This window comes from Panthera onca, chromosome C2, assembly GCF_046562875.1.
Source record: "Panthera onca isolate mPanOnc1 chromosome C2, mPanOnc1 haplotype 2, whole genome shotgun sequence".
In the NCBI taxonomy this organism is placed as follows: Eukaryota; Metazoa; Chordata; class Mammalia; order Carnivora; family Felidae; genus Panthera; species Panthera onca.
Genome location: NC_138347.1, coordinates 68712985 through 68738319, shown reverse-complemented (window position 1 = coordinate 68738319; position 25335 = coordinate 68712985). Strand labels below are relative to the sequence as shown.

Here is a 25335-nt window from a genome sequence, read left to right as displayed (position 1 = left end):
CATCCAAAAATATTTCTTGAGGGTCTACCATGTTTCTTCTCCCATCCCCTCCCTTTGCTGAAGCAGCAGCAGAGAACAGAGGTCATTTCTGGTTTGGGAGTCCCTGGCTTGGCTCCAGGGCAGCACTGTCCAATGGATAAATAATGCAATGTAATTTAAAATTTTCCTAGTAGCTATGTTAAAAAGGCAAAGCCTACAAATTTCATATTTTTATTTAACCAATATATTCAAGATATTATTTTAATATGTAGTCAATATAAAATGATTCATGAAACCTATTATATTTTTTCCCACACTAATTCTTCAAAACCTAGTATCTATGTTACACTTGCAGGACATTTTAGCTTGTACTAGCCACACTTGAAGGCTCTAGCCACACGTGGCTGTGGTAACTACACTGGACACAGCATAGGTGTAGTGTTTCTTCTCCTCTGGATGCAGCAAAGGGCTGGGGTGGTGGCTGGGCTGGCTTCTGTCCAGGCGGAGGTGCTGGGGGGCCCCAGGGTCCCAGGTATGGGCTGGGTGATTTGTGGTCATGGAGACCAGATGCCAGTTGGGGCTGGGCTTTCTGTAAGCCTCCCATCCTGAAAGTCTCCTTGGATCCAGAGGGGTGTTAGGGGGGGGGATGAGGGAGCAACCGTAGTGGGGGCAGTGGTATCAGGCACGGGGCAGCAGGGCTGGGAGTGGTGGGGGAGCACGGCGGTGGGAGGGGCAGAGCAAGGTGGGAGACAGAACGGGGGAGGGGGGCAGAGCGGGAGTGGAGACTGCCCATGTGGAAGAGCAGCCCCGAACAGCCCTCCCCGCTTCCTGTTCACAGAGACTTCAGCAACAACGGGACCTCCCAGTGGTGAGTGGATACTCTCCAAGTCCTCTGACACAGCCTCTCCCTGCCCTTGGCCTAGAGCTGCCAGAGGCCAGCAGCCCAGGGCCCAGCAGAGAAGGTGGTGGTGCCCATTGGGGAGGGGGCCTCTGAGGCAAGGTGGGCAGTGAAGGAGAAGGCTGGAGGGGGCAGGGAAGCCCTTTACTCCCCAGGGACCAAGGATGCCTCATTGGGTAGATGCCCTTCTTTTCTTGTGCGATTCCCACCAGCCCAAGATGACCTAGGACACACAGGTCATTTCCAGAGACCTCACCTTAAAGCATCTGGCTTCCCACTCTTCCCCAGGAGCATGTGTCAGACTCCAGGCCCAGGAGAATAGGAGCTGGTGCCCCCTGGCTCCCTGCCAGAAGAGAGGGGCCAGCAAGGCCTGTGGGCTTTGTGGGGTAGGCCCTGCACTAGGGCTACTGCTGGTCAGGGAGTCTGTGCAGTGTTCAAGGCTCAGGCTCTCTGCTGGGACAGGGAGCAAGCAGGGTTTGGGAGAGCAGCTTTTATGAAGAGTATGTATTAATGTTAACAGGAATGCAATTAGTCATTATTAGCTACCAGGTGTGGAGTTCCTACTGTTTGTCAGGTGCTATACAAGGAATTTTGTGTACAGTATTTTTCTTTTTTAGTATTTATTTATTTATTTTGGAGAGAGAGCGCAAGCAGGGGAGGGACAGAGAGAAAATCCCAGGCAGGCTCCATGCTCAGCATGGAGCACGATGCAGGGGCTCGATCCCACAACTGTGAGATCATGACCTGAGTTGAAATCAAGAGTTGAACGCTTAATTCGCTGAGCCACCCAGGTGCCCCTGGTATCTTTAATTCTTAAAATGTGGGTATTGTTATCCCATTTTACAGATTAGGAAACTGAGGTTAAGAGACTTGCCCAAAGCCCAGAGACGGCCAGTATGGCCTGCCTGGCTCCCTTGTTACTATGCCCACGGCCGCTATCTTGTCCACTGGGAGACACCTGGGATGTACATGCTGCCTTTTACAAGGGCCTCATTTATCCCCTGATGTGACCAGAGGGAAGCTGCCCAGTGATGGGGGAGAGGTGGGCATCAGGAGAGGAGTAATGGCTGCTGAGCTGCTGGTGTGAGCAGGGGCTGAGACAGGGCTGCCAGCTGAGGCGGCTTCCTGGAGGAGGCATTACCTCAGGCAAAATTTGAGTGGGAGGTTAAGGAGAAGGGGGAGTAGTAGGAGGAAGACAAAGGCCTGAGGGGGCCTCTGAGCCTGCCATGAGGTGCCAGGCATCTGCCTCCTGCCTGCAGCCCTGAACATGCGACCAAGGTGGCGCTGAAGGTGGTGACGCCCATCATCATCTCAGTCTTCGTGCTGGCCCTATACCTGCATGCCCAGCAAGTGGAGTCCACCGCCCGCCTGGACTTCCTCTGGAAACTGCAGGTGGGTGGCCCCGGGACTGGAACTGGGATGGGGGACACACCCAGTCCTCGCAGCACTTTGTGAGTGAACGAGTTCATCACCTGGGCTGGCTGAGCCTTCGTCCTGCACTGAAAAGGTGTCCTGCTCAGTCCCACTAATCTGTGCCCCATGTCCCAGCAGGTCTGCTCCCTGCTTTCTGGAGCCAAGAGCCAAAACCCTGGAGCTTATTCCAAACCATCCCACCCTTGACAGCGCTGGGACTTTGACGGGCCCAAGACATATGCTCTTAAGTCACAAATATTGGCCAGGCATTGCTGTGTGCATCCAGAGGCAGGGACAGAGGGGAGGCATGGCCTCTAGTCTGTAGTGTGGGCAGCGAGGAGTCGGGAGAGAGGGGAGCGGGCAGGAGGTGAGGACTGTGGGACTCGTAGTCCCCATGTCACAGAGGCTGCAGTGCAGGAGCTGGTCCCACAGGCTCCTGAGCAGGGCCTGATGTGACCAGAACTGGCTTGAAGACTCTTCCAGGGGAGAATGGATGGAGGGGGCATCAAAGACCATCAACCGGAAGCCTGGACAGGTGGTTGTGCCCTGGCCCTGGGGAGAGGTGGTCCAGGTAGGGGCAGAGGCAGTGGGGTGCTAGTGCCCAGGGAAGTGCTCCAGCCTCCAGGCTTTGTGCCCTGTGCCCTGATGGTGTCAAAACCCGGAGGAGGGGATGCCACTGGGCCACACACAGGGTGATGCTCCAGGTGCTAGTGATGGACCCAGCCGCTGCTTGTTACCTGCTGGACTGACTCAGAAGGTCCAGGAGAGGGCGCCCACGGTGAGAAAGTCTTCCCTGTGGGCAGCCTCAGACCTGTTATTCCAGTTACTTCATTCTTAAGGATGGGAGCATCCAGTGGCCCCTGCTGTGTTTCGCAGGAGGTTGGCTGAGATTCCCCACTGAATGGATGCCCTGAGGTTGGGGGAAAACTGTTGCATGTGGAATGCCCCCTTATCATCCCTGGGTTGGGAGGGACCCGGGGGATATCCAGTGTGAGGCCATACCTTCCTGGCTCAGATTGCTGCCTCCCTGCCTCCTCCCAGCTCTCATGCCCCTCATGCCTCTGGGGAAGCTCCCCAGAGGCCCCAGCTCTCTCCTAGGGGCTCACCAGGCTCTGTGGGACCTGGGGCTGATTTCCCTCCACTTCTCTGTTCACTCGCACCCCACCTCCCATGTGAGCCCTGAGGAAGTCCCCCACCCCCAAGACAGTGGCTGTCCTGCCACTCATTTGTGTGGCAAAGATCTCGAGAAAGGGCTGGAAGCAAGGGACAGGTGAGCCTGCCACTCAGCCTGCCTTTGTGACCTGCTGCCCTGTCACCCCACCCCGCTTCTTTGTCTAGCTCCTCAGTACGCAGGGTCGAAGTGAGGCTGCCTGCCAGGGCTGAACAGAGCAGTCTGAGCTTCCCTCACAACCCCACCCCAGTGTTCAGGCAACCGCAGCTCCCCTCCCATTTTGAAAACAATTAAGGCCTGTACACAGGTGTGTGGGGTTGGGGGTGAGCATGTCTCTACCTGGCAGGCGTGTCAGCCTCTCTCCACTGAACCCCTGCAACAGGCTCATGATGCTTACATGTCCCTTCATCTCCCGTCCTCCTCCAGGACTTTTGGGAGGTGGAACAACATCAAATACATACCAACAGGCAAAAACCTGAACACAGGTCCTTGGGTTGGGTGAGTGATAGTCGGGTGCTCCCCACCCCTCCAGTCTAACTCAGCAGCTAATTTTGCTGTTGAATCTAAGGTCATGGTGGGTGGGTGTGGTGCTGGCAGTGAGCTGGGGAAGCCCGAGGTCCTTCGCTTCTCTGAAGCGTCTGTACCAGGAACACACCCTTACCCACAAGCCTGCTCCTGGCCAGACCACTGGGTCTCAGGTCTTATCCCTCTCCCACAGCATTGACCTTATTAGGATCAGCAAGGGGGCTGTGGACCCCTGAGCCCTCCACCTGGCCAGAGCCCAATCCTAGAAGCGGTTGGCTGTGTTGGGAGCTGCCCAACGTCACATCTCAGGGCAGAGTTGTCCAGATGTGGCGGGAGTTCCTGGTCAGAACCCTGGGGCCTTGGCCAGTGCTCCCTGCAGTAACCAGTCTCCGACTATCTCAACCCCAGCCTCCACCACCAGCTGCCTGGCACTGGGCAGATGCACTCTGGGAAGGGCATGTGTTATGTTTCTGCCACCGCTGGGCTGATCAAAGGAGCTAGAGTGCTCATGGGCCCCCAGGCATGTGGTCTCAGCAGTAGTAGCACTGTGGGCAGCCTGTGCATTTTCCAAGGCAGATGGCCCGGCTGGGGCTCTTCCAGGGAGTAACCTTCGAGAAGTATAGAGATTCCCACTCTGGCCTACTCCCGCTGGCACACCTGTACCAGAGCTAGGCAGAGGGTGGCTTGGGAGGAGGGGCCTCCCAAGGCATCTCAGAAGCAAAGGTCCCACTGCACCCACCTGGCATCTCAGGATCCAGGAACTTCCTTAGGCATAACCCCTATTGTCAAGGCTGTGTTTCCAGCGGCTCTAGGACTGATGGGCTGTGGGTCCTCTCACCTCAGGTGCAAGGCTAGGCCTCTGAGCCCTGGGGTCCCTGAGCTTTCTACCTTACCTGCTGGACCCAGGTCCTGTGGCTTTGGGTGGGTGTGCCAGCAGTTTCCCCATGAGCAGCCACCATCCACAGGGAGAGCCAGGGAAGTGGTCCTGGTGCTTTTGGAGGTTGTAGCTGCAGCCAAATAGAAAGGCCTCCACGTTTAGTTAGGAAAGCCCCCAGCAGGCTGGCTAGATCTTTTCAATGGCCCTGCTAATGACCCTTTACCTGCCTGTTTTACCAACATGATCACTCCCAGTTAAAGGGGCCATTTTGTTTGCCATCAAGGGGGAGGAAGCTAGCAGACTGCACTGTGTACCTCCTGTGTCACATGAACTCTGGTCAGATGGCTCCTTGCACACCTTGGTGCATAACTATCTCTGCTCTTCAGGCTGTGGGTCACTGTTGGCCTCTTGATTTTTGGGCTCTTAAGCTATAGGGTGAGTGACCACAAACCCCAATTTCCCAGACCCAGGGGAACCAAAGTCAATGGTGATGTGCCCATCCCACCCCTGGTGGCACTTTGGGGCATCTGTACCTCCTGGCCCTGGGGTGAGTCTGCTCTGGTGGGAACCAGGGAGATTGGTGGGGCTTTAAGCCATCGTCCCAGTGGGGTTGGTCTATTAAGTGATCCTTATCAAACTGCTTTTCTGGCTGTACTTCCTGATATGAAGAAGAAAGTGGACAGTTGTGGAGCACTTGGTAGCTGGAGGGCCACTGGGGCTGTGGTTTTGGCCATCCCTGTAACCCCCTGCCTTGGTCTAGCTTTGGTCGGACAGGATGCTCTCAACCTGTCTTCCAGGACCCGTTCCCAGCCCGGGGTTCCCTCCTTCGGGGCCAACACATTCCGAGGGGCAGGCAGGCAGAGCCCAGTTGGATGTGTACAAGTGTCTCACTTTTCTGGTGCTTCCTCATGGAAAGCCAGAGGTGGGGACAGCAGGGGGACAGAGGCTGGGCACAGTGGAGGTCTCGGGTGCACGCGGGCAGGCCGCATGCCTCTCCTGACCGGGCGCCGTGTCCTAGGCCACAGAGGAAAAGGAGGAGATGGAGGAGCTGCAGGCCTACAACCGGCGGCTGCTGCACAACATCCTGCCCAAGGATGTGGCCGCCCACTTCCTGGCCCGTGAGCGACGCAATGATGAGCTCTACTACCAGTCGTGTGAGTGTGTGGCCGTCATGTTCGCCTCCATCGCCAACTTCTCTGAATTCTACGTGGAGCTGGAGGCCAACAATGAGGGTGTTGAGTGCCTGCGACTACTCAATGAGATCATCGCCGACTTTGACGAGGTGCGACGGGTGGGCAAACAGGAGAGGGGCAAGGGAGACAGGCACCTTGCCTACATTTCTTCCTCTATTGTGTTACAAAGGAGAAAACAGGCCCAGAGACACTGCTTGCCTAAGGTCAGTGCTAGTAGGTGGAAGAATGGGGGTCCCAGCCCAGGCGTTTGGAATTTGAAGTCTCTGCAGGTCCGTTGTCCCACTGAGGCCCTGCCCAGCTACCTTGCCAGCCACTCTCCATCAGCCACCATTCCTTTCCTACCAGGCTGGGGCCCAGCCTTTGAGGGAGTCCAAGGAAGGAGGGACTCCTAGGCTAAGGGAGAAGGCAGGACAAAGACGCAAAGCCCGGAATAGCAGAGGCGGAAACACAAACGTGTCTTATTTACTACACCCTCGCCAAGCACCTAGTGTGTGCCAGGTGCTGGGGGTTCTATGCCCAGTAGGGCATTTCGACCCTGGGGGCCCCCTGGGTGGTGAGGGTGAGAAGGTCAACCCCAGCGGGAATACAGAGCCTTGGGAGGAGGAGGAGGATGGAACTGGGAATGGGCTGTGCTGGGAACAGCCCATGAGGCTCCTGGGGCAGAGCATAGCTGGAATTGACTGAAGTTGGGTCTGGGCAGGCTTTTGACAGACAATGGAGATAGAAGGTGGGTGTCTCATTGGACAAAGATGAGGTGGTGTCCCTGGGAGGGATGGGGATATGAGCCAGGGAAGGGAGGAGATGGCCACCAGCCCCTGTTGGGGGCAAGAGACGCTGAGGTGACTAGTGGGCTGGCCTGGGGCTCTTGGTGCAGGGCAGACAGTGACTCACAGTGACCACACACGGGTAAGTATGGGAGGAGACCTGCTCTGTTGGCCTCACTGAGCTGGTGTGGAGTTGGGCCTCCTGTGTGAACTGGGAGGACATGAGGGGCCATGCTGTTGCCCGTCCCCCATAGACTTCAGTGCCCCAGCCTTGGTGGTAACCCAGGTTTGGCCTCCTTCCATCTAGATCATCAGTGAGGATCGGTTCAGGCAGCTGGAAAAGATCAAGACCATTGGCAGCACCTACATGGCTGCCTCAGGCCTCAATGACTCTACATATGACAAGGTGGGCAAGACCCACATCAAAGCCCTGGCTGACTTTGCCATGAAGCTCATGGACCAAATGAAGTACATCAATGAGCACTCCTTCAACAACTTCCAGATGAAGATCGGTGAGCTTGCCTTCTGGCCAGTTCAGCCTGGGAAGAGCAGGTCGGGTAAAAAGCTGCAGGGCCTTGACAGGACTGAAGAGGAGGGTCGTGGAGGGAAGCATCTTAAGAAATGACGGTGTTTCTATTTGGGAGCTTCTGCTATGTTTGCAGTCCTACTTCACACACAACAGTGAGGTTTAATGTGGCCCCATGTGAGAGAGGAGGGGGAGCGCCCAGGGGCTTGGAGACACGGCAGAAAATGTCTAGACAGTGTCAGTTAAGCCAGGCGTGTTGGGTAAGGTTCTTGCTTGAAGAGGAGGGAGGACATTTGAGGTGGGGAGCTAGCATGGCAAAGGCTGAGGGGCAGGGTGATCGGGGTTGGCGTGCCTAGGACCGGGAAGGTGGACAGATGAGAGCAGAAGTGCCAGGAGGGAGATGGCAGCCTTGCTTCCTGGAGCTGGGTCACGGTGGCATCCCTGCCTGAGCTCAGACGCCCAGGGGAGGATCACCTTGACAGAGAAGACACTGTGGGTTAGGAGCAAGGTACTAAGAATGAAAATCGTTGTGCCCCTGAAAGAAACAGGAGTGATGAGGGAAAAGGATGAGTTCTGGTACGTGTGGTTAGAATGAACTGAAAACTGAAATGCCACCAACAGGGATGATTAAGGACAGGCAGTGGGATGCTGCAGTGGGTCACTGAGTCCTTGAAGAGGGTGGTCCTGGTGATGGACTTGCAGGAGCTGAGACCTGATTGGGGGCGAGGACACAGGAACAGTGCTGTGGGAACAGACCCCGTGGTCTGGGTTGGCAGGCATTTTGTGGGAACTGCAGGGTAAAGCATGGTCTCGGGCCTGGAGGACACTGGCCGTCTTCAGACTGAGTCCAGAGGAACTTGCTGAGTGTCAAGGGAGGAATGATAGTCTGGTGAGCACTGGTCTGAGCCCTGATGACATTGCTGACTTCTGTCCCCTGCAGGGCTCAATATTGGCCCTGTGGTGGCTGGGGTGATCGGGGCTCGCAAGCCTCAGTACGACATCTGGGGCAATACGGTGAACGTGGCCAGCCGCATGGACAGCACCGGTGTGCCTGACCGCATCCAGGTGAGTGCCGGAGCATCCACCACCCGGCTCACCCCCATGGGGGCCTCTGCCTGATACTCCAGGTCCCTAGTGCAAGCTGCCCACAGTCCCCAGTCAGAATTTCTGCAGCCAATTTTGAAGGTAGCTGGCACTGTCTCAGGAGCTTGGAGATCATTGTGTTTCAGGCCCTCAGGACCTTGGACAGATCTTCACTCCTGTGCAAAGCCCTCTACTGGCCACAGAAGGAATTGGGGGAGTAAAGGCGGGAGCCACTGCTGATGCTAAGCCAGGAGTGCTAATGCCAAGACCCAGGCATACAAGGGGACACCAAGATGGTTGCAGGGAGTTTTGTTTTTCTTAGACTGCCCTTAATTCCTTCTGCTCCTGACAACAGTGAGGCCCTGGACTGGGCTGTATTCCTGTACCTCTGAACCCCCAGGGCCCCCATAAGGCTGTGGGGAGGTCACTTAGCCTCCCTGACCTGTTTTCCCAAGTTTGAACCCTGCTCTCTTCATGGCCCTTTGCTCACACTGACACTGCTTAAATGTCCCTTAAGTCCTCTCTTCTGTGGGACCTCTGAACAGAGGGTCAGCCCAAGCACGGCCCTGGCCTGATAGGTGCTGTTGGAGGAACCTGGCCAAATGGCTTTCTTTCACTTCTATCCCTGTGCCAAAGGGAGACGGGACAACAAGATGGCAGCTGGGGAGAAAGGAATGTGTGCTTGCAGAATGTCCGACCCCACCCACAGACAGGTGTGAGGGACTCTGTCAGCAGCCACACAATGGCCCGGCACCTCACCTTTGCGTAGGGCTTTCCCATTCGTGGAATACACGTGATAACCCAGTAGGGTCACCTTCCAGCAGCCCATCTAGAGATTTCTGGCCCCTTCTTCCCTGGCCTGACAGCCAGGCAGGGCCAGGATCCTCAGCAGAGGTTTTGTGGGGTGGCTGGTGGGGCGTGTGGGCTGTACTCAGACGGCTTTTGGGTCCCTGCATGAGGCATTCATCTGTATTGCTGCTTACATCAGCCCTACAATAGTGCAGTGATTACTGAAGCCACTGGTGAGTTCCCCTTTGTTCCAAAAGCTAAAGCAGAGATGGGCACTAGGATACAGAACTGAATCCACACTCTGCCATTTGTTAGCTATGTAGCCTCAGGCAAGTGATTTAGGTTTCCTGAGGCTGAGATAACAGTATTTACCTCATAGATTCAGTGAGATAAATAGTGGCTCTCGATCTGTGGTGTGAAAAACCAATTTCCAGGAACATTGCTGATCTGTCCTGGAGCGAGACTTGGGTGGACACGCTGGGCCCATGCTTCGTATCAGTGGGGCAGCGTCAGAATGCTGTGGATGCCCTAAGCAGTTCTGCTCAGCTTCTGCACCTCTCTCACTGTGGACAATGACAGGCAGTTCAGGGACCACAGGCCACACTGCCTGGCACAAAGTAGGTGCTGTCATCTTTCTTGTTTCGAACAGTCAAGTCTAGGGGCGAGCAGCTGTCAGTCCCTGAGAGCCCCTGCCAGGGAGGTGCCACCCACCCTTGTGTGTTGGGGACAGTTGGACAGAGCTGCCTGACAACAGAGTCACGGCTTGGCTCAACAATGGCCTATCCTCTCCCCTTCTTCGCCTCCTCAGGTCACCACAGACATGTACCAGGTGCTGGCTGCCAACACATACCAGCTGGAGTGCAGGGGTGTGGTCAAGGTCAAGGGCAAAGGAGAGATGATGACCTACTTCCTCAACGGTGGGCCCCCGCTCAGTTAGCAGCTGCCAGCCAGTGATGCCAGGCAGCCTGGCCTCCAGAGAAACGGAAATGGCTTCTTTGTGTGCCGGAGGGGGGGGGCAGGTGGAAGCCTGCGCTCTAGCCCACGTGGCTGCGCCGGTGAGATTCTCCACTTTGACTCCAGAAGCAGCTTCTGCCTTTGTGGGCAGGCCGCAGCCTCCGTCCCAGGCCCCAGGGTGCCAGCGTCCTGCGAGCACCAAGCTGACCAAAGATGTTTCCGCCGTAGAAGACTCTGCTAGGCACGATCCGAATCCCGAGTTTTCTAACGGATGCTGCTGCGCAGGTGGAAAGGAGCTGCTGAGTGCTTACGGTGTGTGGCAGCCAAGTGTGCAACGACAGAGCTGAGGGGGAGGCCTCAGCCTCGGGTGGGTGGGTCGGTCAGCGGCCCAACTCTGGCCCAGGGTAACCCAGCGGCCCCAGGGGTCCACTTCCCTGTGTGAGCCTTTAAACCCCTGACAGAGGCCACGGCCCCTGCCCCACGGAGGGGCTTGCTGGCAGGAGTGCTGGCTCTGGAGGGACTGCGGCCTTCTCCGCAGCCCTCCTCCTCACCTACACAGGTGGACAACGTCTCTTGGAGGGGAACAGAACAAATTGTGAGGGGGAGGCGAGAAGACGCGAGGCAAGGAGGGGTGGTTCTGAGAAAAAGAAAATATTTATTAAATAAAACAACTTTCTGTGCCCTTCTTTAGACTATGCTAGTTGTATGCGTATGAGAGACCCACAAGCAAACAAAGATGCCACTGGTGGTTGGGGGGAGGGCAAGGATCCCAACTTGTCTTTTTTGTATTTTTTATTTTGTATTATTGAAAACCTTGGAGATCTAACAAATATACCAAATTCTATATTTTGTAAACTATATTAGAAAACAGCTGTGCACAGCGTTTGTACTGTACGTGTGTCAGCGTATGTACTGGTGTAGATATGTGTGTGTTTATGCCGTGGAACTGGTCACATGCAGGATGCCTGTTGCCCTCACTTCAGATTAGGCAGTTTTGGGTTTTCCCAGGTCCAACCAGAGCAGTGAGCGTGTCCTTTTGGGGTGCCCTACATTCAGATTAAATGGGAAGGTGCATGCGTACATTACCCCATCTAACACATCACTTCCCCTAAGTAAAATGCAAATGGATAATAAAACAAAAACTGCCTTCCCATCTCAGGCTCAGGTGGAACCAAGGGAAGCAGCCTCAGCCTGCAACAGACAGCATGGCCCCTGTCCCCTCTTCTCCCTGAGATGCCAACCATTTGCTGCCTGCAGAGAGGCAGCTGTGAGTGCTCAGGGATGGCCACAGGTGCTCAGCTGGCGGGGGGGAGGGGAGGGGGCGGTGGTGGTGGGAAGCCTTACCTGCCTTTCTCAGTTGGCTACCATGCAGGTGGCTCGCCCAGAGATAGTGCCTCAGACTTGGGGGTAATGTGCAGCCCTCGGGTTCAGGGAGGGTGGTGGCTTTGCTTTTCATCTGCAGACCAGAGAAAACGATAGAGCCTAGCTAGCTTCAGCGTCCAAAGGGCAAAGCTAGCAGAAATTTTGTTTTGTCTGGTTTTTGGTTTTTTGGGAGGTGGAAGTGAAATATATTGGAAAAAATTGTATTTGTTATATCCTCTGAGGGTATAAAATGGAAACGGGCTTAAAACTGAAAAATGATATATTATCATAGGGATATATTCAAACAGAATCCTTGGGTCCTGTGCCCACATCTTTTTGTTGCTTCTCAGGGCAGAATTATTCTCACCTCTAACACGAGCTTGAAGGAGGTAGGGCGGCAGCTATATGCCAACTGCAAAATGTTATTTTGATTCCCATCTGCACCACCTCTCACTGGACACTAGCACCGGCCTCCCCTTTTTTCTTTAGTATATGTGCTGCTGAAGTGAACTCCCCTTTCCACACACCATCTCTCACCCCAATTTGAACACAGCTCTGAGAAGCAAAGTTTACGGACCTAAAACTGCCAGCTCAAGTCTGTCCACGCTTCTGCTGCTCTGTCCTTTGAGTTCTGCATTGCCCCTCTTGCATCTGTTGGGGGGACTGGCTTTCTCCATGGTGGCATTCTCAAGTCTCCGGCCCCTCCATAGCACCCACCAGTGGTGCTAGGTTTTAATTTTGCTTCCAACCTGAGTAACGTGTGCGTGCTGAGTTCCTCCGGTGGTTCCCCCCATTGGTTACGGTCTCCTTGGCCTCTCGGGGGCCCATCCCTCCTATCCCAGCAGTGACTGGCGACACCATGCAGTGCTAGCTCTTCATTCCCTCCAAGGGTGTGCACTCTTTTTATTCCTGCTCTTGCAAAAACAGATAGGATTATGATTTCCCATGGAAATTGAAAAGTCTATTTAAATAATTTAACTATTAAACACTTTCACTCGTAATGTGTCCTGGTCTGATTTGTGGCTTGGGCCAAGGGCCTGGTTCCAGTCTGAAGAACAGTGCCCTCGGCCCTTGCTGGGGCACTGGGCAGGGAGCCCCAGAGGGCAGAGACCTACCTTGAGTGGGGAACAGCACGCTGCTATGGGGAGAATGTCGGCAAAGGCCTGCAGTCATTGTGGCAGTCAGGTGAGACAGCACTGGTGACCTTGGCGAGAGTTAGTTCACTGGGCTGAGGAGCAGGTTCCAGAGTGCAGCGGGCTGAGGAATGAGGAGGTGAGAGACACCAGGAATGAAGGGACAAGGGATTTAGGATGGGACCAGAAAAGATGCAGGGTTGAGGGGAAGAGGTTTTAAAACAAGTGAGCCCAACTCATTTCTATGCTAAGGGAAAGAAAGTTGAAAATACAAGAACACAGATCAAAAGGACCCAAGTAGCAGGGAGGTCAGGGAGATGCAGGCTGAAAGTGTACTGATTGGACTTGGGCAGCTAATAACCGTGGCTACCATTTACTGGACACTATGTACCAGACACAGGGATAAGCATTACACAAACTTCATCTCATTTAATCCTCCTGGCCACCACATTTCACTGATGAAAAGATACAGAAAGGTTGAGTTACTTGCCTAAACTCCTACAACTGGTAATTAAGAGAGAAGTTATTCAGAGCAGGCCTGTCTGCTAAGCTCATACAGGTAGCTTCATGCATGCCCCAGGACTCCTCTTACCTCAAGAGGAAAGGAAAGGTGGCAGAAAGGCAGCTCCTGTCGGCCACACCCATCAAATGCAGGGGGCTATATTTGGGCTCAGGAAATAAAACCAGAGGGATCTGGTCAAGTGAAAATGAAGGAGCCAGTGAAAAAGACTTCACTGGGTTTATTTCAACAATGGCCACATGGATACATAGCCATGGCAGTCCTGGTCATAGGCAGGTCCCCTGCTCCAAAGAATTGAATAGCATTAGCAATCCCACTGTCCATGGTAAAGGATGCAATGGTATAGAGCTCATGTTTAACTCTGAGAACTTTTCAGGCTAGGGTACATCAATTAGAAAAGGAAACCAAATGAAAAGGCCAAGCTTTAGGCTGACTGGACTAAGTGAGGGCAAGTCCTCAGGCAGGTCCATGGCACCGGATGCGCGTGCATGCACACCCAACACACAGGACAGCAAAAGAGTGCAACTCATAACCTTCATAAGCCCTTCCCATTCCCATCTCCATTGAACTAATTCCAGAGAATGTATCTGTTTCTCCCTTATAGATTTATACTTTTGTGCAAAAGCATATCTTTTAGAACGTTAATTAGCAAAACTTATTAGCAAAGACACATGTGTGGTGAGTTTTGAACACCGCTTTAACATCCATTGACAGTGTGCCCGCAGAAGGCAGTATATTATGGGGGCCTGGCAGGCTCAGTCGGTTAAAGATCCAACTTCAGCCCAGGTCATGATCTCACAGTTCCGGAATTCCAGCCCTGCATCAGGCTGTCTGCACTCAGCAGAGTCCGCTTCAGATCCTCTGTCCTCCTCTCTCTCTCTGTCCCTTCCCCCTACCCCCCACCCCACTTGTTCTCTGTCAAAATAAATAAATAAACTTAAAAAAAAATCCACTGACAGCAAAGACCATTAAAACCAAGACCAGGGGCGCCTGGGTGGCTCAGTCGGTTAAGCGGCCGACTTCGGCTCAGGTCATGATCTTGCGGTCCGTGAGTTCGAGCCCTGCGTCGGGCTCTGTGCTGACAGCTCAGAGCCTGGAGCCTGTTTCAGATTCTGTGTCTCCCTCTCTCTGACCCTCCCCGGTTCATGCTCTGTCTCTCTCTGTCTCAAAAATAAATAAATGTAAAAAAAAAAAAATTAAAAAAAATAAAAATAAAACCAAGACCAGACTTCAGCCAACATGCTGATGATCTGATTTGGGGGTGGGGGAGGGGGATTAGCAATGTTTATGGGAAGGCACAGTCAAGCTTGGTGCACTGAGGGAGCTGAAGCTACATATTCACCAGATATTCCTGTTACTTTAAGACTTTCAAAAACACAAATACATTTACAGAACTTTTCCAAAAGCAGATATCACCTGAGTGTCATACAGTTAAATGATGCCCAGAGCTATAGTTTTTACATGATAAAATGTGCCTATTTTCCATAATGTTGCAAGCTGGCCATGAGTTGCTAATTAGCAGAAAGCGAGCCTCCAGAGCTTGGGAAAGATGCTGAATCCATATCATTTCAGGACAGGAAAGCATTCTTGGGCGCTGGGATGCACAATGCCCAGAAGTAGCGCTGAGCAGATTCTCACTACCACCTGAACAAGAGAGCAGCAGTGGCAGGGACACACACTATGAAAACTCCCCGCTTTTGAATTTGTCTAAATCAAAATAACTCCTCACTGAAGAGAACAAATGATGTACAGGTTGTCTCTAGAAGGAAGGGACTGTAAGTCTGGGCCATGCTGGCCATGGCAAGTATCACCTAGCACAGGGGTCAGGAGGAGAGCTGGAGGGCTTGTGTTTTCTATGGAGGAGGTACAGAGAGGGCACAGCAGACCAGAGAATACCATGCCCTCCACACCCTGCCTTTGGATGAACTTAATCCAAAGTGTATAAAGAGCTTTCCTATACATTTTCTCACTTGTGCTTCCTCCCTGGCCCAGGAGGCAGTGGGAGAAAGACCTGGTGCATGTCCTGAGGCTGCTCTGATCCTCAAGGATAAAAGCTGTGGCACTTCTGTGCCCACAGGCACTTCTGTCCAGTGCACTGATCTGGCTGGGTCCTGATGATCTTGCAGGAATACAGGGCTTGTCACTTCTCAAGGTTGACAGCAGGTGAAATGAGGTCCACTTACTATAAGTACTATAGCTTTTCTTGGCCACTCAGATTTTCACAAAAGCCCTTTAGTGTTTTTTTTTTTCCTGTCTTGGAACAAAAAATATAGTATTTGCTGTCCTCTTCTTGCCTATCTTTCCTTCCCACCTGCAGGGTCATTGCTTCTCAAGACAGACACCAGAACAAAGCCAAGTCAGGCCACTGGAATGGCTGACCTCCAAGGTTCCTTTCTCCTCTAGAATTCTCAGATTCTAAATATTTGTGAGACCCTGTCCAATACTCATGTGCCAGACCACAAATATGACACAAACATAAACACAATCAAGTTAGGGTTTTAAGATTTTAAAGCCAAAGGCAGACAAATAGATGAAAGCATCACATCAAGGGGGATCTTTGGGAAGACCACCTTCAAACCAAAGTTGCAATCAGCCTCTGCTCTGTCCTCCTTCAGACACCACGCCAGCAGAAGTAGCAGCAGCCATACGCACTGGCAGTGTGGCCAGAGTCCTTTCCTACCAAGGGCCCTGATCCATACAGTGCTGAGGGCCAGGTGATCAGTCTCGGTTCACAGACCCAGCAGAAGGTCCAGAAGATGGGATGAAGGTAAAACACAAGAAGGAAGAGGATTGTCTAGGGCTGAGGGTAAAGTAGGCACCCTGTCCCAACTGGCTTGCTAGCTTTAAACCTCACCCACACATCTGTTTCTAGTGAACAAAACTGAGCCACCCCCTCACTTGGTGAGCGCATATTCATCCCCAAGGTCCCTTGCCTACTGCTGGTCTATTAGGACTGTGAATTAAAGAATTCTCATTGGAATCCATTAGGGGCCTCATCACTTTTTCTCCCCCTCAGCCAATTTCTAATTTAGACCTGCCTGGAATCTCTGGTTTGTCAGCATCTCTATTTTCCAATTTTGCAAAATTTGCTTCTGTGCTTTGACTTTGTCAGTTAGCTAGAGTGGCACTTCCTGGTTCATGTGGGATTTTTCTGGGGGGTGGGGAGCAGAGGACGGCATTTTGTATCAGACTAATCCTTTAAGAGCCATGTTGCATTTGCACTTTTTAAGAGTGCCCTGAGCATCACATCCCCAGCACCTATATGCTATTTCTATATTATGGTTTAGAGGCTGCTGGCTGCATCCTGCCACCCCTTGCTTCCCATCAATGCACAGACCTCATGCACATGCACACTCGTGGAGGCCCCTACAAAGTAGTGGGCACGAGGGTGGCCACCATTCAAGAGTACCCACTAGATCAGAGCATTCAAAGCAAACAATGATGGGGCCACATTGGACAACATGACGTTCCCAGAGGCACGTTCCCCTTTTGACAGCACTCCAGTACCTGGGAGACTGTGGGGTCCTGGAAAGCACAGTCTACCATTTCCAGACTGTGTGACAACAAACAACTGATCCTAGTCACTTACCTCAGATGGATATTGTTAGGTTCACATAACCTTCTATACCGAAAGCACCTGATGTACAGCAGCACTTGGCAAGCATGTGTCTCCATTCCCTTCTCCTGTCCTTGAATGCATCCCCACTGCCCTGCCCAGAGATCTGCACACAAGAGCTTGCCAGGGCAGGCAACATGCCTTCTAGACATTTCAACAGGATCCTCTCTTAGCTGCCGATCTCTGAAAAACTTTGTACAATGACTTATATTTAGGGACATTTGCAACATAAAAGACTTATTACCTTGAAAGTAATAGCAACACCAACAAGACGGACCACAACAAGACATACCGTGCTGTCCTAGCACTCAGTGTGCCAGGTGCTGTTCTAAGTACTCTCTATATATGGACTCATTTAATACAGCAACACTTTGCCCAAGGTACTATTATCCCCATTTTACAGATAAGGAAATGGAGGCAGAGAGGTTATGTGACTTGCTGAGGTCACAATGCCAGTAGAAGAGAGCCAGAGAATCTGAGTCCAAGTTCATAATCACTATTCAATATTGTAAATAGTTATGTTCTATTTCTTTTGTTTAGTGTTTTCAGATACAAGAATCACTTAAAGCAGAATTTCCATAAAATTATATCAGAGAACCAATTCTGTCCTTCAATTAGAAAAAGTAAATGTTTGTAACAAATGAATCACCAGTGAAGCTTTAACATTCTATGTTAAGAATCATTAGACTTAATACAAAGATCAGACTGTATAGCTCTTGCCCTAAAACCTAAGGCTCATTTAAGTTTCACCATACCCCTTGCATCCACATGTCCCCATGTCACTGTTCTACATACAGGAATTTCAGGAAACCATTTTGCTCAGTCTTGGATAGCCACATTGCAGAAGTTAGCACTGACCAATCCCTTTTATTAAAAAGGTAATGCAGAGGGGTGCCTGGCTGGCTCAGTCCATAGAGCATGTGACTCTTGATCTCAAGGCCATGAGTTCGAGCCCCATGTTGGGTATAGAGATTACTTATATAAAACTTTTAAAATGTAGATTACTTGGATACACATTCCAACATATATTCCTTATGTATTTCAACATATTTCCATGTTGTCTAGCTTAATATTACATGGTGCTTAAGAGCATGCATGAGTTCTGAGTAAGACTGATCTGGACTGAAATCTTGGTGCCACCAAGATTGGTGGCAAGATTGACTGAGATCAAGTGACTTAACCTCTTTAGGCCTCGGGTACTCCGTCTATAAAAAGAAAGCTTACAGAAAGGCTTTCTGTAAGGATGACATCCTTATTGTACACAGTACCATTTCCCTCCATGTCAGCTTTGTCTGTTCTCACTGCTGTTAGAACAGTAAAGGCCCAGTGGTTGTCAGTAACATACAAGGAGTATTCTTTCTGAGATTCTGCGGCACAGAAAAATGAACACCAACTTTTGAATCACTTAAGCCTGAATCTCAGGTTTGAATGTAAGTCTGTTTCCTCAAGCGAATATGAGATAGTGCCTTCCATCCCCCAGGCTGCCCTAAGGATTAACCATGTAGGAGGACCTAGCCCTGGCCCACAAAAGGTGCTAAGAATTCTTATCATTAGTCCCAGGCACTGGAAGAATTCCAAGTAGAAGGCCAAATATTGTTGGCAAGGTCATGGAGAGCCGAAGCCTCACAGAAAAGCACTGGCACGAAGGAGGCAAACAATGAAGGCAGAGCTGCAGAGGGCCGCCAGGACCAAATGGGAAACAAAAGTTTGGAGTCCTGTTTCCTACTCTCAGATGGAGCCTGAATATGCTTCCGTTCAGTGACACTTGCACTGCTGTGCTGTGGGATGCAGGGAAAAGGGGCAAATATGAACTGTGGGTGAGGTGGGGCTGAAAATACCATTTGTTACCAAGGAAATAGCAGGAACAATTCATAAGGCTCGGGTACTGATTTCAGGAACTCTTTGAAAATTAAGCCTGTTCTCTCCTGGAGTTTCCTACAGCCTCCAATTGTGCTAAGACTACTTATTATATACGGGCACTGCCAATGCAGAAGAAAACATGTACACACATGTCAACTGCACTCCCTGTTCACAAGCAAGGAGGATACAAGCCACGTGGCTTCCAACCACTGAGTGCATTCAACAGTATGTTCAACACTGTGACTTCATCTTGTGAAATTGAGTAACCCAGAAAACTTGGCCACTCAAAGAAGATGTTACAAGAGTGGCAGCCACAGACACTGCTTCTCTTTGAAAAGTTCACCGCTCAGAAATATGAGCTGAAATATGCTAAAATAAGCCAGCATTCAACAGCAGCCTCAGAACATTGATGAAGATGATCAGACATTTATAACCCTAACCGATAAAGACTAGAAGAGGTAAATTCTCAGCCAACACAGCCTTTACACACAAGCTGATTCATAACCCTTGGAGTTGAAGGTGTTTAACTTTTAAGTAGCATATTACTAAAGCCAATCAAAATTAAAAAATCAGGTTGATTTTACTACAGCATTTCCTTAGAGATGATAAAGTAGGAAAATACAAAGAAGGCTTGACCACAGACAAAGATGGCAGCCCTGAAGAATTACCTATAATTTGTGGTAAAGGTTAAGTGTTCAATTTGATCTGAATGGTGGCTGCCTTTGAAATACACTTGATACTTGAACAATACAAGTTTCCGCTGTGTGGGGCCATTTACATGTAGACTTTTAAGTAGGCTGCATGTCCAACACCGAGCCCAATGCAGGGCTTGATCTCACAGCCCTGAGATCAAGCTGAGTTGAGATCAAGAGTTGGAACCTCAACCAACTGAGCCACCCAGGCACTCTGACATGTGGACTTTTTTAGAATCACAGTACTATAAATGTATTTTCTCTTCTTTATGATCTTAAGATTTTTACTATAAGAATAGAGTATATAATACATAGAACATATAAAATATGTGTTAATTGACTGCTTATGTTATCAGTAAGGCTTCTGATCAGCTGTAGGCTATTAGAAAAGTAGTTACACATGGATTTTTGACTGCACTGGGGAGGGGTTGGTGCCCCTAACCCCTGCTTTATTCAAGGTCAAGTGCAATTTATTTGTTGTTTTACTATATATTTCATGACAGCGCTTTTAAAATAAACTAAAAGTCTGTTAAAATAACATCACAAGTGTGCACACACACGCACACACATTTTGCTGTGTCTCTTGGAAATCCAACAGCTCAGAGTGGAGCCCCATAGGTTACTTTGTAAAACTTTGGGAATAAAGCCAAGCAACTCCCGTTTTGGTGGGTGGCTAAACTCAACAGGAAGCATTTACATGACACGGAGGTTAAAGCTCATATGACAAACCTGGTCTGTGGAGCCTTGACAAATCCAGACACCGCCTAACAGAAATGGAACCAGTCATTTCTCCAGACTAGATTCCACTGTGAAAAAGACCACATTTAATACAAAATAAATGTGCTAATCCAGGGGCAGCACATTAACTTTATATGAATTATAAAATGACAGAATTAGGTAAAGGTCTATGTCTCTAGGCATTTGTCTCAAATGGATTTTCAAGCTTTAACACGTACCTATTTTTAGCTTAGGAGAAGAATTCTTCCCCATGCCAACAAAATCCTCTATTAACCACACTGAAACTCCTTAAATGAACGCCTCTGAAAGCTGGTACAAGTCAAGGATCAAGGCACAATCATTAATATGCAAGCGGCTAAAACCATTGAGGATTTTGTTCATTTTAGCATTTCACAGGACCCCCAAGTGTGAACCTCTTTACCAAAATCCCTCAGGAAGATGTCTTCCCTGAGGAACTGGTATACTCTTACAGACAGAGCTAGCGACGGGAAACTTGTTTCCCTCCTAGCCACGATTTCCAGGGAGTTCAAAAGTCAAATTTCACACTTGGTAACAGCAACATGTTCACCTTCCATTTTCACTGATCTTGTGTTTCTTCCTTTCTGTTCATAGTTACTGCTGTTGTATTTGTCTTTTTTTGGTATGGGGTGCTTCAACTGTTTTTGGGAAATGGGCTAGGTATAAATACATTTCAAATACAGACCAAGCAAATATTGTAAGCAAATATTGTAATTACTTTTGGAACACCTTAATAAAAAAGCAGTATTTCAGAGTCACCTTAATACACACCTATATTTGACACTAGCAGGCCTGAGCTCATTAAGTTCCCAATTCCCTGATTTTACCAAGAACAGATCTATTTCCTGAGTGCAACCCTAGTTATCTTCATCAGTCCCCACTCTGGGGAGGCAGGGCCCCTAGGCTAAGGGATTAGGAGTTGTATGTGCTTAGCTCTGTAACCCTACATAAGTCATTAACATCTGATTACCTCAGTTTCCTCCTTCATAACAAGAGGACAACTAATTCTCAGCCTCCATGACAAAACTCATTATGATTAGATAAATGCGGAACTGCTCTTAGAAGTAACAGTGCGGTATTACTATCATACACATTAGAAGCCTAATGAGCTTAAAAACTTTATACTCACGGTAAAAATTTTTCATTCCAAATTCACAGTTTCTTTGGCAACAACACGAAAGGGCAGAGAAGTTATATAAACACTCAGCGATGCAGATACCAAATAATGAAAAAAAAAGCGTTTCTATACATAAAACATTATTTATACCTGTTTTCAGTTTTTACATTAATATGTAAACATCCCATTATCCAAAAATAGAAAAAAACAAAACAAAAGCAAAAAAACAAATTAAACAGCTAGTGAGTTTTCAAGTGTCTTTGCTGACTGATCCAAAACACTAAACACCATAATTCAATAATTCAATGATAAAGGAAAACCAAAGTGAACCAAACTGGTAAGAGAGCTATTAAGTATCAATATATAGCAAAATCACAATTAACCAGAATGCTCCAACTTCTTGGTTAATTGGCTATTTACAAGAGAACTCCTCTTGTTTTAACAGTTAGTTCAAAAAATCTTTCCACACTGAACCACTTCACTCTCCTGGCTCAAAAGTACAAAATGCCAAACAGTTTTATTTTGATGAGTCAGGATCATGTGGTATATCTTGGGGCAGCTCTCAGAATATATATAATTTCTCTGCAGTTTTGTTAGAGGCAGAAAACTGAAGTGAACTGGAGTTTCCGGTTTTAAATAAATCCCTGACATTACAAGCTTATTGTCTTCCTTTTGCCTCATTCTCCTAAAAAGGGAGTGCAGCAAAAAGCTCTAGCTAGCAAGATTTTACAGTTGCAGGCATGCCTACATATACAGGTTCAAACAAACATGGTAGTTCAACGACTTTACCCCTCCGGACTATTTCTTCTGCTTAATAAATATGCCCAGTAACATGAGTTATATGTAATGGGTCCACTGTTTTCTGGATATCAAATTTTAAATTCGTATTCCTTATGTATTCCTTGTTTGGAATCTTTTCTCTAAAAACAAAAGAAAATCATTAATGAAGATAACTTGCAAAACCAGTAGAGATGTAGATTTTTGCTAATGGAATCAAATTGTGCTTCCTATATTATTAATTCATAACCTCTTGAACAATCTTTATAACGGTATCAAAAAACAAACGAGTTCTCTAAGAAATTAGGTGCAGAACTCCTCAAAGCCATAAAATAATAAGAGTTGCTGGGAGAAGTTACCTTCTGATTCTCTTAGTACAAGTTCAGTGTTCCGGACCCACACCGTTGGTAGCACACAGGAGGATTTTAGGTGGTATACAACACAGAGCTAAGTAATGCAGAATCACAGTGAGAATGTCATTCCCTTTACAATTCTCTTTCATTCTTCTCATAATCCCACAGAGAGAGCCCCATTTTGGTGCTGGGTAACATCTCTCTCACTGCAACACACAGCAGGCTTCTTGGATTCAACACCTTAGCAGACATTAGTATCTAGTTAGAATTTAATAACATTTCTTGTTTTAATTTTATTTTGTTGTTACCCTTTATTCATGGTAAATTGATGCCGGTTTTCCTCTTGGAGTAGAGATTAGTTTGTTTTTACAATATTTTAAAATTTAAAGATAATATTAAGAAATAATACTTATATATAATACTTAAGTGATTGAAGTTTGGGAAACAATGGTTATAATTTAACAAACCACATTTTTAAAAAGTGATTTCAAAAGAAACTACAAACATGGTCTAGAAAGGGAACAAAGGTTACTGTGTTTTCAATACTTGTGATGTTCGAAAGATGCACTCATAACAGCTTTCTCATACATCAAGTGATTTCCAGAGTTTAGATTCAAGCAAAAATATAAGACAAAAAGAACCAATTCCACACCATCCTAGACTTCATAAACTCATGGTACCTTAAATGTGCAAATAATCTGATATTTAGCAAGTTGTTTTAAATATAAACTTTGTGGCATCTTTTTATTTGGGCTATACTCATGCCTCACAAAGGCGAACCCAGGTCATAGAGTTCCCACTCGGTCCTCAGAGCATGTACCACATACATTTTTGATTGAACTCTTCAGAAGGATTCAGGACTGCTGGCCAAGTCTTCCAATGGCATCTGACTGTTCTTCCACTGTCATGGCCCTGGAGAGAGAAGTCTCTTCCTCTGAATAACAATCTCATGGCTAATATGAAGAGTTTGCCTAACAGGTACTGTATGCTCCCAGGCATGCCATGCTGACTTGAAACAAAAAGGATAGCTGGAGAAAAAGAAAGCAGAGCTTCTTGATTGTGGTGAACAGTTTCTTCATCACAGTGGCAGTTAAATATACTCCCTCCTTTTTCCCCAGAAGCCAAGGCAGTATGTCTGAAGGATGGTGTCAGACATCATAATCAGGAGCCTTGCCCTGGGCTTGCCTTAGCCAGATCTGTAGTGTAACAAACGCTCCCACGGTCACGTGAAAGAAAAGCTGCCAGAGGTTGCGCAGTTCATAGAGATACATGTTGCACAGACAGATTAAACCAAAAGTCAAGAAAGATTTGACATTCCGCCAGCCGGTGTAGTAGATAAGTAAATAACACTGTTCAAAATATAAAATGAAAGATGATTAGGGTTACAAGAAAAGAAACAGATGCTTCTACTATAAAATATTAACAGGCCAGAGAGTAAAATATGAGGGGATTTTTCATCTACAGATAAGATAATGTAACATCTTTAAGACATTCGCTGTGAAAGCTGTACAGCTTGAAAAGAAAACAGATTTTTCCTTTTATGTTTTTCATTTGTCAAAAGATACAACATTTTATATCACATGTAAAATGGAGTTACAAGTGGATAACTCCCTTGCAAACAGCCTGAACACATTCCTCAAGGGGACAGGCAACTCTGAAGCATTCTCAAGGTCTAAGGGGATTCCATCTCTCATGGTCATCCCAGAAAAGTACAAAAAACTCAACCAAACTATAGCAAAATGGACTCTTATATAACCTGAATCTGCATATTAATGAAATCAACAAATACTTACTGATCCCCCATTAAGTGCAAGGAACTAAGCAAGGTAGAGGATCTGAGTGAACGTTTGAGCTAGAATTCATTCAACAGATGCTTATTGAGGTCCTGCTACAAGTTAGGCATTGTTCTCTAGTTTCAAGTAACCAAATAAAGCCCTTGCTCACATGGAGCTTACATTCTAGTGTAGAAAGAAAGATTATATATATATAAGAGATTAGATAGAGGATATAAAATATCAAATAGTTATGCCTTAAAATAAAAGACTGAAAAGGGGACAGAGCATATGATGATTGCTATTTTCGAAAATATAGTAAAGAAACTACTCTCCCAACCCCCAAATCCAGGTATTCACCTTTTCCTGCTTTATTTTTCTCCACAATGTAACTATAAACACACTTTAAAAATATGCTTGTTTTGTTTGTTATCTATATTCATGAGAGGAGAGATTTTTGATTGTCTTGTTCCCTCATTTATCTCCAGTGGCCAGAACAGTGCCTGGCACATAGTAATTGCTCAATAAAAATCTGACTGAATAAACTGTTTTCTAGACGAGATCTAAAATTCACAATCTGTTAAATATAGAATCATATGTGATTACAAAGTCTTAAGAAAGAAGCACAGGTCTTTGTGTGAAATTGTATCCAGGCTTCAGTATAGGAAGGGCTTTAAGGTGTTTGCAACAATGCACAAAGAATATGGAAATGCTCTGTTAAATCTGTTCTTACACAAATCAGGACTTTGCGTTACTTAAAAAGAAGACGGATATCCAAGCAAAATGAACTGGAAGCATTATTTTATTTGAGTGATTTGCATTGTGTAAAAAATGTTGGAAAAATAATTTTTCCTTTTGAAATAATTTTAGTCTTAGAGAAGAGTTGTAAAAACAGTAAGTTCTTGTATAGCCTTCATTCAGCCTGTTCCCTTTAATGGTATCCTCTTGCATAACCACAGTACAGTGATCAAACCAGAAAATTAACACTGATAAAATACTGTAGACTAATCTATAGACTTTATTGGAATTTTGCCAGTTGTCCCACTAGGGCCCTTTTTCTGGTCCAATTCAATCCAGTATTCCCTACTGCATTCAGCTGTCCTATCTCTTCAAATCTGTTATAGCTCTTCAAGTCTTTGTTTTTCATAACCTTGACAATCAAAAGAGTATCAATTATTTTGTAGAAAGTTATTTTGCAGAATGTC

General features: G+C 48.0%; 2 protein-coding genes across 4 annotated transcripts in view; one reads left to right on the top strand and one right to left on the bottom strand.

Annotated features, from left to right (window-relative positions):
* Window positions 1-10862, top strand: part of ADCY5 (adenylate cyclase 5) — a 145414-nt gene extending 134552 nt beyond the window's left edge. Inside the window, exons 16-21 of the mRNA XM_060639765.3 lie at window positions 818-847; window positions 2137-2269; window positions 5882-6145; window positions 7128-7332; window positions 8287-8411; window positions 10027-10862. Of these exons, the coding sequence (XP_060495748.3) occupies window positions 818-847; window positions 2137-2269; window positions 5882-6145; window positions 7128-7332; window positions 8287-8411; window positions 10027-10155 (886 nt within the window). The 3' untranslated portion in view covers window positions 10156-10862. The remainder of the gene's footprint in view (window positions 1-817; window positions 848-2136; window positions 2270-5881; window positions 6146-7127; window positions 7333-8286; window positions 8412-10026) is intronic.
* A 5489-nt stretch (window positions 10863-16351) lies between these two features.
* The window catches only part of SEC22A (SEC22 homolog A, vesicle trafficking protein), an 80713-nt gene continuing 71729 nt past the window's right edge, over window positions 16352-25335 (bottom strand). For all 3 annotated transcript variants that reach the window (XM_078453069.2, XM_060639767.3, XM_078453070.2), the window contains one exon: window positions 16352-23707. In XM_078453069.2, coding sequence (XP_078309195.1) covers window positions 23507-23707 — 201 coding nt within the window. In that variant the 3' untranslated portion in view covers window positions 16352-23506. The remainder of the gene's footprint in view (window positions 23708-25335) is intronic.